Source organism: Mya arenaria, chromosome 16, assembly GCF_026914265.1.
Source record: "Mya arenaria isolate MELC-2E11 chromosome 16, ASM2691426v1".
In the NCBI taxonomy this organism is placed as follows: Eukaryota; Metazoa; Mollusca; class Bivalvia; order Myida; family Myidae; genus Mya; species Mya arenaria.
In genome coordinates this window covers 47,869,480-47,881,904 of record NC_069137.1, presented here as the reverse complement: position 1 = coordinate 47,881,904, position 12,425 = coordinate 47,869,480, and the positions used below count along the sequence as shown (strand labels likewise).

Sequence of the window (12,425 nt, the reverse complement as noted above, 5' to 3'; positions counted from 1 at the left end):
AGTAACAAACTAAAAATTGGGAATATCGGTATGATTGATACTAGTTACAAACTAATAATCGGGAATATCAATTTGCTGGATAATAAAGTAACACACTAATACTTGGGGATATCGATATGCTGAATAATATAGTAACAAACTAATAATCGGGATTATCGATCTACATGATAATATATAGTAACCAAATAAAAATATAAAATATGGATATGCTTGATAATAAAGTAACAAACTAACAAATAATTGGGAATATCCATATGCTTGATAATATATTAACAAAGTAATAATCGGGAAAATCGATACGCTTGATAATATAGTAACAAAATAATAATCGGGAATATCGATATGCTTTCGATAAACTTGATATTTTAGTAGCAAACTAATAATCGCAAATATCGATATTCTTTTTAATATAGTAGCTAGTAAATAATCAAGAATATCGATATGCTTGATAGAGTATCGTAACAAAACAATAATCCGGAATATCTATATACTTGATAGAGTATAGTAATAATCTAATAATCGGGAATATCGATATTCTTGTAGAGTATAGTAACAAACCAATTATAGGGAATATCGATATGCTCGATAGAGTATAGTTACAAACCAATAATAGGGAATATCGATATGCTTGAAAGAGTATAGTAACAAACCAAATAATCGGTAATATCGATATGCTTGATAGAGTGTCGTAACAAACCAAATAATCGGGAATATCGATATGCTTGCTAATAAAGTTACAAACTAATAATCGGGAATATCGATATGCTTGCTAATAAAGTTACAAACTAATAATCGGGAATATCGATATGCTTGCTAATAAAGTTACAAACTAATAATCGGGAATATCGATATGCATGATGATAAAGTAAAATATATGTAATCGGGTTTATCGGTATGCATGATAATATAGTAACAAACATTTAATCAGGAACAGCGACATGAATGATGATTCAATAACAAGCGAATAATCGGGAATATCGATGTGCTTGATAATATAGTTACAAACAAATACACGGGAAATCAAACTTTTGAAGGCAATCGGGAGTATCAATTTTATGAGAGTATAGTTACAACTAACATTACACCTTAATGATGGGGAATATCGACATGCTTGTTAACAAAGCTACAAACCAACAATCAGGAATATCGATATGCTTTAAAATATAGTATTAAACCTATTCGGGAATATCGAAAAGCTTGAAAATATCGTAGCAAACCATTGATCGGGAAAAGCGATATGATTGATAGAGTATAGTAACCAACTTTTTATCGGGAATATCGATATACTTGATAGAGTATAGTAAGAAACAGATAATCGGGAATATCGATATACTTGATAGAGTATAGTTACAAACCAATAATAGGGAAGATCGATATACTTGAAATAATACAATAACCAACTTATTATCGGGAATATCGATATACTTGATAAAAAAGTTTCAAACTATAAATCAGCAGTCCTTTCGCAATGATGCTACATAATACCAGCGAGCTTCATTCGTTTAAGTGGTAATTCCATACACCAAATGATCCTTAAGGGACTAAACAAAAATATACTTTACCGTGGGTTCAACTTTGCGGTAGACTAAAAAAATCTCACTACGTACTTATTAAATAATTATAAGTTTTTCGATAGACTGTACCGTTGATTTCCACCCATTGTACTTTCTTCCCCATCCTTTCGCATCGCATACATCCATACTCGTCGTTTTCATTGTAGCATATTGCGTCTATGGTACAAAATCCATCCTAGAGATAAACAAACAAAAAATACGTTTCTAAAACATATTTTATAAGGATACGCAACATTTAATGAATAAGTGTAACGATTTTCCAAATAATAAGTCATTGACGCCATATAAGAGGACGAGATTGAATCATTCATATAATTCCCCACAAAGGTATAACAAGCAACTTTACATCGTATTTTGGTAACTTACCTTCTTTTTTAATATCTTTCAATAATGAGTTAAGGTTATACAAGTGCCTTTCTTCTAAAGCTAGTTTAAACTCCCAACTTATCAAATGTAGTGGTTGAAACGAAATGAATTCGTTTAAAACTCAATTTTTCATACAAATTGTTAACAGATTTTCACATATTTAGAAATGCGTTTTATGTACCGCATTTAATATCAATGTGCCCATGTCCATTAACAAAAACATTTTAAATTTGCTAATAATTGCCCACTTGAGCCAGATTCTGTTATACACGTTTTTGTCCCTCAATGAATACAATGTGATTACTATTTGATTATGGATTATGTGCGGTATAGATAATATAGAATACCATTTCGTAGTCTTCGTATTTGTCACTTAGGATTTATAGCGCTACTGTGAATTTTACCAAATATAATCTAATGTTGAATTACGTGATGTTTAGTTCACAAAGTTAATTATGCATTTGACGAGCACTAAACAAATTTGGTAATATAACTCTCGCAAATAATATTTTCTTTTTTAATAAGGCCATTTACTGGCATATCAGAAATAAATAAATAAGAACATGTATTTCTAACCTTTCTTAATGCAATTTAAACGTTACTTAAAGTGTAAAACCATAATAAATCCTTGCATTTTTCATGAGTATTTATTGAATTTCTTTACCTTTTTAATGAATGTTGACATTCTATAGGGTATTTATACTTAAACTTATACTTACAGGCCATCAAACGTTTTCATGTGTGGATCGTTGTGTGAGTAACAAATCTTGTTTTGGAGTTTTGAATAGTCGGTAGAAACGTGTACCTAAAATGGTAAAACATTTAAAACGGAAGTATGTGTGGTTAGTTTCGTTAAATGTTTTCAAACTATTGATAACACATGTATATGCTGGGCATTAAGCACAACAATAGGAATGACTGAATCGTATCTTTAAAAAGTTCGTGCATTAGGTGCTCTGAATTGTATTAACCCGACTGCAGATAGAGTTGTGATCTCTTATGATTGAAGTTCTAGGTGTTTGCCTATTAGTTTAATATTATTAATTTTGTATTATCAAGTTTCCTCAAGGTAATGCAACTTTGATAAGAGTTACATTTTACGTTTTTTTTCTTTATTCAGGATAGTTTGGATAGGAGTTCGGTTTGTGCACATTAGCTGGTTTAAACCCCCAGTTAAATTACATTTTACTGATCGTTCCAAGGCGGTACCTAACAATCCTTGATAAACATACCTATGTTTTACATAGTATATATGCATTGTGTTGTTTGTGGAGTTCTGTGGTGTTGTATTATGTTTCTTGTTTTTTTATTGTTTTTTTTTGTTTTTGTGCTCTATTTCTTGGCGTTTACCCCGTACCACTAAACGGGTTTTTGTTTAAACTTTTGGCTACTGAGCATGTCTCTGTAGTTTTAATATATATATACCGAGTCAAGATACATGTGTGTCAATACATAGATCGACAACAGCAATATGCTATGTCAGTTAAAACATTATATACTTTAAAACAATTTCCTCAAGCGCCAAGGCTGGAAATTAAACCCGAGTCGCTTTGGTAAAAAGTGAATTCGCTAACCACTCGCTTACCGGACAACCAAAGATGTTATGTTATTGTTTTGAGAGAACATATTGGTTTAATACTTAATCTTAACATATATTACTTTTTGCATTACCTGAACTGTATTTGGTGTATAATTCTGAAATAATCCGTCGCTTTCGAAGTTTCCGTCTATGGACAGATGCATTGGAATTAATACTTCCATTGGGTACGATACAGACCCTGGCCGTGATACAACATGAAATCGTCTCAGTTTGCCGACATCCTTTTCAGATAAGGTTATACCACAAGGTAGGCTGAGGGTACCTTGACTACTAACATGTTCCAGCTCGCCCACATCTTCTTTTCTTCTACGATTAGCTTCGTATAGGTAAGTCCTCGCGGCACCAGGAATTTCACAAGAGTCTGTTGTGTCGTTAAAAAATATTTTTAATTCGATAGTACATGCTGGCACTGACATCCAACATTTGAACGGGACTGTGAGTTCTATATATAAAGTGTCTATTTCCGAGTTGTAGATGTTCAGGCTTTCGTTGTGTACCTTTAAAAAAGGGATACTTAGAACATATTATTGTCATTTAGTTAACGACATTTGACACTGAACTATTTTAAAATGAAAATAAATGATATAATATTCGTATTATTTTTTTCAAACCTAATGTGTTTGTTTTATCTCCAACTATTTGTGAGTTTTATTATATTACGTACAAAAAGGAAATTGCTAAGAAAATTTATCATACGACATCCTAAAAAATAACTTATTTGAACCGCTACTCTTATTTCTGTTGTGGACAAAAAAAAACGGAAAATAAGCCATCTGCTTGCAAAGAAACTCTGTCGCGGAAACAATTATTAATCAATTATTAAAAGATGCTCGTAAATGTGAAAAGTGTGGTGTATATTATCTTATATTTTGACTTTCCGTTTAAAAATATTGATGTTGTGTATCATTTTTATAAAGAGTGAGTTGATGAACTTATTACTAGGCGTCCTATGCTCATGTAAATTATTTGTATAAATAATATTAAGAATTGTCTTTTAAAACATTTGTATGATACCGTTGTAAATAAGTATGTTTTGCGTGATATGTCAATCTTACAAAAGCATTAGGTAACTGTTCTGACCTTTGTTACCAATGTACTGGAATTCTATCGTATTGATTATGTACGTTTTATGAAAAAAGAAATGAAATACTTTATTCACAAATCACGAATGTTAAAACGAATGTTGTCATTATTAATGAATTGAAATAATTATATGGATTTTATTATCAGAGCGACGGATGAATTCGTAGTTAAGTTTAAACCTATATATTTTACAACGATTGTGAATAGAGTTATTACGATATATTAAACATTCTCCTTGGCACGATGCTACGTTTGGTACGGCTTGGTGATCACAAACCAAACACACATGCACCCAGGCCGGGAACCGAACCCGGGTCGCCTAGGTGAGAAGCGAGTAGTTAAAATCTCCGCAAACCGCCCAACCATGATGAATTCGTAGACTGTCATTTACTAGCGGTAATTGTTCTTAATAATGAGCTAATTAGCACAGATACAGTATATAGGATGAATGAGCGATTAATTTATCATATGTGCATGTTTTATTATTATTTTAGTTTGAGAGTAAGTTGTTACTGGATGTAATTCCTCCTTTCCCAAGTTTTCTCGCATCACGCCTTTTTCAAAATTGTCTAAGTCCTTATCAATTTTATTGTTCATTTGTTGTTGTTTTTGGTTTTATGATTCGAACTTGATTCGATTTACAGTAAAGCCTGTTAATGTGTACTTGTATGAAGTGCGTCGGAAGAAAGTACCGTGGTTGCCTATGATGCCAAATCATTTGTTGGTTTTGTCTTGTTGTGTTTACATAGAGATAAGACGGCAAAATAATTTTATCAGTTTAAATTGACGCTGCTTGAAACTTGTATTCATTTCACCGATCAGACTTTCTGTTCGGAACTTAATAAGCTCTACGCATAAGTAATGTCCGGTATGTCATTCTTTGCCGTAACTTCAGCGTCTGCGGGTACGCGATAAAGGCAGATATTTGTTTTCAGAGTTCTGTGTTATTATAACCTAGTTTAGAATGGAATGGACATTTCAACGGAAAAACGAATTATGTGATATACAAATAACTATTAACTTAAAAATATAAAAATGTGAATGTTACCAACCTTGATTCCACAAAACTTTTCGTTACTAAAAATCGGGGGTCCCTCGTCTGACCACTGGTTATATCTTGCTGTTACCTGGCAAGATATCTGCAAAATATTAATGTATTCATTAGATAAAAATTATTGTTAACCATTACATTTGACGATAAAATTGCGAGAAATGTAGTATTATGTTGTGAGAGGAATCTGGAGAACAGCTCATTCTCAGGTTTTGTGACCTAACAAATTTCAAATGCGCAAATCTTGTGAAATTCAACCAGAGTCGCTTTTGTTACTGCGATAATCAGACACCCATAAAGTAAAAAAAAACAATCATATGCTATATTAATGACGTTTATTTGTATCAAACCCTGTAGGCATATGATTTTTAGTTTACTGTAATATATATATGCAAAAAGCTACAGAAACATGCTCAGTAGCAAGAAGTTTAAACATAAACCCGGTTTAGTGACAATGGGCAAACGCCAAAGACATAGAACACAAATTCACAAACAAGAAACATAGAACAGCACGTAAGTCGTAAATATGAGTACATTACTAAACTTAGATATCAGTTTATATTTGAAAACTACATGACTCATGCATATTCCTTACGCTGAATCCCCAGCTTTTGATTCCCTTTTCGATCAGTTTCGACGATGTGAGAGCAGTGAGTTGTCGAAAGTTTTCTTTGTTGTCCCAAACCGTCGGATTTGATATTAACACAATTTCATTCCAAATGGAGTTTTCTGAAAGTCCCCAACTGACCGTAAAGTAGTAATTGTCAGAGGTCAGATTTTCAAGTTCACAATATAATTCAACTTCACTTTCATTTCCATTTTTTCTAAGTCCGGTATTAATTGTTGCATGCATGTGAGATATGTTTGGAGCTCCGGAAAGTCCTAAAAAATAAATTAGTATTATTCAAATATGGGAACAAAATGAAATAGTTCTCCGCTCGCACTGAGAAAATTAGAGAAGACACCTTAAGAATTTTGTGTTCTCATATAATGATTGAAACACTTCATCAACCATTCAATGGCTAAGAACAACTCTCATATTCAAAAGTAGTAGCATATTTGTTTTCTTTCACGATTTCTGCGCAAAAAACGACAACAACTAAACAATCAATCAGAAAAGATTGTTTGATAAAGAAACTATTAGTTTGTCGGATAACATGTGCCGGGAAACATCAATATCACCATTCCTATAAAGTTAAACAGTTGTCCTTTGGCATACGCATACACACTGCAAATCGACAATGAAAATCATACAATAAATTTTGTCAGATTTTGGCTCTCCATATTTTGAAATAGGTTAGATGAACAGTCCAAATAAGGTACATTATATAATAGAATTGGATTATATATGAATAATGACGTACATTTAGACTGTAAGTAATAATTTTCATATGTTTATGTTCATGAATGCATACCTAAAATACACATTGTTGTCTCATTCGGTATCCACGTTCCGAACTCAGAACACTGCATGTATTCTGGCCCGTACCTTTCGTATCCCGTATTGCAAGAGAAATGTGCAGTACTTCCGAATATTGTCCCATTGACTGTAATCTCGCCATTTAAAATTGTTTTTAACAAACTACAATCTGAAAGGTGTAATAAGGCAACGAAATGGTAAATAATTGGCGTTTGACTGGATTCTATGATTATTATAAATGTAGTATCACAACGAACCTCAAAGCGAATACATGCACTCTTCCACTGAATATTAACTTTTACTTTAAAGTGACACTCTTATTTAAAATCAATACATACACATGCACGACAAACATAGAATTTGAGTGATAAACCTTTTACTGCTAACTGAATAATGCATTTATGGAAAGTAATAATTCCTGATAACAAAATTGTAACTGTCTATTTCATAGCTGAAAAAGCAAACCTATTAGATGATTGGTGAGTTCTAAAATATTTACTATGATCTACTATCGTCTCATAAGGTAGAAATGCCGCTTTTTCTGCAACTTTAAAATCAAACTCGCTATCCTTCATATAAGAACCATTGTTTCCGACATTTGATTATCCTTTCTGTTATATTAGAACATTTGTATTTATTGTGTTAAATCTTATTTGGGAGTAAGAGTGCATCTTTAAAAGTTAGTTGATGATAATGTGCTGACCTATAATTGTATCGTTATCTATCTAACGAGCATGTAAATAATTTCTTATTCAAATTTATCTTAATTTTCTCCATTTATATGGTATCTATAATTAAAGATAATGACACCACTAACGAAGTAACCCTTTTTCATCTAAATCCTTTCAAAGTTGACAATTTTTCCCGACAACAGCATATGTATGGTGTTTCTCAGACTATCCCTTTTTGTTGATTTGAGGATATTTGATCATTCCGATCTTATTTTATTTTCTCGAGTGTCATAGAACAACATATGTCCACGAGTGAAATAATATACAATCTAACACTGAAATCAACAAAACAAAATTCTTGTCATGCTTTCTTGAAGATGTATTGGTGTTTAAATTTAATTTTCTAAATATCCCCTTTTTAAGAATAACCATTTAATACCATTGGCACGCCCATTACGAAATGTTTTGAGTTGCTCAAACACGGTTTAAATCGCCGATATCGTAGACTTGTTCAAACGTGACGCACACAATTGTATTCAAGGTGACGTAACTACAAAAAAATAAACAATTAGTTCCTACAGCTCTCTTTTCACGCCTAAGTTTGCGGTGAGAACAATCTCTGTTGACATTCCTTTGATAGAAAAAACTCCATATTTCACAGAACAGCATGGAAGAAATAACTTTCTTTTTCGATATAATGTTTATATAATCATTTAAGGGAGATAATTTGTTCGATACTTACTTATTGGTACACATTTTGTAACCTGCAAAGGTACCCAGTTTCCGGGATCCTCACATATTTGTGTAGATTTTCCGGACAGTTTGTAGCCTCTCAGACAAGTCACAGAAGCCACACTTCCTAGATTTGTACCGTCTGTATAGTTCATGAATCCAAAAGATGGCGGTATAATCTCAGCACAGTCTAAAGCAATAATCAGTTGATCAGTTTAGGTAACAGGGTGTGTAATCAGGAGACTTTAAATTAAAGGGGTTTTCACATAGGTCAACACGGGTCACAAAATATGTAAACAAGCAAGTAAGTGACGTTAATTTATATATAACTTGTTTGACATGAAGAAATTAAAATAGTTGTTAGCAATAAAAGACAATGATTTTTTTTCTGTTTCTACACTGTGTAAGGTATTTTTGATGTGCTTGTATTTTAACTTAGCCAATCTTTCAACCTACACATTTTTTTTCAAAACGATGCAACGCTGTTTTTTTCCCAATTTTCTATAGAAATTTGAGGTGTTTCAATTCATATCAACAAACAAACAACTAGTTATAGGCAATATTCAGAAGATGAACTACCATTAAGCCCTAATAATTGATATGACACCAAACCAAACTGGTATAAGAATGCATAGATGTCCAACCGACAAAAGTTTCACTAATCATGTGACAATCATCGCTAAAAATGAAAATCATTGACAATCAAGTGGAATTGGATTCATTATATATATATATTTGTATACATATATAGATTACATATAAAGCTGTAGTTATCCAATAAAGCTTTAGATCAGTTACTTAAAGTGGTTTTATAATCATGTCTATTATAATGAACAAAATGTGCATTTTGAACTCTCATTGTAAAGTTTAAAAGTTAGATTAAAAGTAGTATAACATATTAATAGGTAAGCCTTACTTTCGGATTCATTGAACTTATCATGAAGTAATTCGACATTTAACTCTTACCTTTCGCCCTACAGGATGCTACTCCGATTGGTTTCCAAAATCCGTTTCCAGTACAAGTCTGAGATGAAAATGGCACTGCTACGAATCCTCTATTACATGTGTACGTTATCACACTCCCGAATCTATTTCCGTTTGTAGTATAAATTAAGCCGTTCGCAAGATTGTCAGGTGATGGACATTCTATTAAAGATACGAATCGACAGAATGCTATAACATACGCACGCAGTTCTATTTTGATACATTCATATAAGCATGTTACGTATATTAACATTTACATACTGACCTACTACGATACAGTCAACTGATTCCCGAGGTTGCCATATTCCAAATTCATCGCACGTTTTACTTGATGGTCCTTTTAGATTGTATCCAAAATCACACGTGAACATAACCGTACTGTTATAATTGCCACTGGCAGAATAGTCCAAATTTCCATGTGCTATTGGTTTCAGGATGTCACATTCTAAAAGATGTAATGGTAATGTTGTTTTAGTTGTAGTGATATGTATACCAACACTAATTACAAGAGATAAAACACAACAATAAGCATACCCTTAAAAGGTGTTGTTAAATGTTAACAGTAAGTGTGTTGTTATGTACCGCTATTTTATTGTTATAGTTTGATTACAATGTTGGTAATTACACTAATAGGAAGTTTATATTTTGAAGTACATTCAAACTGTTCATTTATTCGTAAAATTGGCGGTGAACATAGATTATTATTCTGTGTTAGACTATTTTAAAATCACTTCATACATATACATACTCTTTTAAATTTGTTGTCAGAGACCAAAAGTTCCGAATGAAGGTGTGACCATAATTTATAGGTGCTACCATACATATATGTATAGAGCGAGCATCGTACATAATCGCATGAGTGCGACGAAATAATACGATTTGTTTCGATAATATAAAGCTCTTTTACAGGAAATGGCGGATATACGCTCCGTCGTGATATGCTATTCGCTTATCTCCTAAGTCTAAGTAATATCATTCATTTGAAAACAATCTGGGATGCAAATGGACGGGTTATATTGAGAGCATTCTTGACATTTAACTATGCTGCAAGTAGATGAACAGGCGTGATTATATAGTTATTTGACCATTATGTTAACATTCAATAAAAAATGAATCCACAAAATATAAATATATGAAAATTGCTTTCATCTCACAAGAGTATTGGTAGTGTAAAGTTACTTAAATGAAATCCGATATAGGCTTAGGACGTTTTGACTATTTGTAGAAGGTCAGAGTTTATTAGCCAGCAAGTTTTAATTTTCTGCGTATTTATTTATAACGATCTATTTCCATCTGTTTCTTGCCAATACGTTTTTTTAAGAATCTTCAGCTTGCTTTCAAATTTACATGAAGCTTACAATTTAAATAAAACATTGGTATAAGGTGATCCGTTTATTTACCTTTTTATACCGCATAACACATACACCCACTATATAACCCTGTTGTATTAATTATTTTACGATGTCGTGTCAAAAAGGAAAAACCTAACGATACCTGATTTCGATTTGTGGTGTTAAAGGTTGTAGATCAGTGGCCTACAACCTAAATTTAGAACGCTTGGTACGTACATTACAGCCAAAGCTAAATGTATCAGGAATAGCAGATTAAATGTGCATAGTAAACTTACCAATATGATCGGTCGACTTTATCTCTTTAAGTATGAAATAAAAAAGCACATAAGAATTCATACAATACATGGATTTCACATAAGAAAGACAAGAAACTATATTTGTGAATACTGAAATGCTGCCTCAGCAGTTTTGGAGGTTTAACCGATTCACGTTTTTAATTTTTATCAGCTTTGAATATGAACAATTGAAATGAAACATGTGGTTGATTTTTCATTAGGTAAATTTTATATATACGTGTATATACAATAAAACCGGTCGGTGGAATTACCAAAATCCCAGAATCCTGGTAAATACCGAAATCCCCTTTCATTTTTATAGGTATATATAGTTTTCTTTTATACACCTGGATTTAATACTTTATTGTGTTCGAATGTTGTGTGCCGTAATTGTTGGAGATTGGAGAGGGGTGGAGAAGTCGGAGGAGGAGTGGGGGTGGGGGTGGTGGTCGTGGTGACTAAAACCCGGGACCCCCTTTCATTTATTTCAATTATGCCTCTTACCAATACAATATGCAGAGAAGCACGTCTCCAGATGTTTTAACTGAAATATGTAATTGCCATTTCCACATCGTAAACATTTAACGTCCAAAGAACTGCTGCATGAGTCACTGCAGACCTTGATATCCTTGGTGACGTAAATATCAATTGGCAACTCGTCTGCAATGTAAACATGTTCATGCTCTGCGGTGGTTATGAAAATATAACGGTGATTTATAAGTAAGTAAATCGTTTATTATTGTGGCATGCGCAATACAAACGGAGTAGTAATAACATATAAACAAACATTTGCACATTACCCTTTGGGTTTAACGGTCACAATATCTAAAGTGTAATAAAAGTAACATACGTTATATAACATAAATTGACTTGTTATAACAGATACAATGTGAGTTCTAAGAGCGATAGAAAATGATCAAATATCACAGTAAGAGTACATAATAGTTCGTCTTTAAAGGTAGTCATTGAAAGCAAATGTTCGAACATTTGCTCATTTTCAAGATGCAGACAAACGTTTGAAAAACGGGAAAACCGGTAATAAACGGTTACTTGTTAATTTCCAAATATATATTTATTCAAATTTATTTAACATTTCTTTAAATTTTAAACATTTTTTGCAAACATTTTCTGGTTCAAAGTGGAGTGTTCTGTTTTGACAAAGGATTTTAAAAGTAGTTCTGAAAGTTGATTTTTTCACTTCTCATTTTGCAGTAAATATATCAAATTGATATTTTCACTGTTGTTATTTCTCTGATAAAACCCATTATTTCATCGTAAAACATGAAAGAAAATGGAAATTATCATCATTTATGTTTT

At 32.3% G+C, this 12,425-nt stretch overlaps 1 protein-coding gene and 2 long non-coding RNA genes across 3 annotated transcripts; all 3 read right to left on the bottom strand.

The window, feature by feature from the left end:
• Nucleotides 1–1,672: 1,672 nt before the first annotated feature.
• LOC128221828 (uncharacterized) lies at nt 1,673–3,736 on the bottom strand. Its single transcript, XR_008258995.1, has 3 exons — nt 3,612–3,736; nt 2,660–2,745; nt 1,673–1,749 (listed from the first exon to the last, which is right to left on the bottom strand). It is a non-coding gene; the product is annotated as an uncharacterized LOC128221828 (long non-coding RNA).
• Nucleotides 3,737–3,775: 39 nt separating this feature from the next.
• On the bottom strand, nt 3,776–7,214 carry LOC128221739 (uncharacterized). Its single transcript, XM_052930340.1, has 5 exons — nt 7,090–7,214; nt 6,270–6,556; nt 5,676–5,762; nt 3,884–4,037; nt 3,776–3,792 (listed from the first exon to the last, which is right to left on the bottom strand). The coding sequence occupies exons 1-5, from the start codon at nt 7,145–7,147 to the stop codon at nt 3,776–3,778; spliced, it is 603 nt and encodes a 200-aa protein (XP_052786300.1). The 5' UTR covers nt 7,148–7,214.
• Nucleotides 7,215–9,550: 2,336 nt separating this feature from the next.
• LOC128221827 (uncharacterized) lies at nt 9,551–11,658 on the bottom strand. Its single transcript, XR_008258994.1, has 4 exons — nt 11,613–11,658; nt 11,109–11,132; nt 9,747–9,926; nt 9,551–9,643 (listed from the first exon to the last, which is right to left on the bottom strand). It is a non-coding gene; the product is annotated as an uncharacterized LOC128221827 (long non-coding RNA).
• Nucleotides 11,659–12,425: the final 767 nt, after the last annotated feature.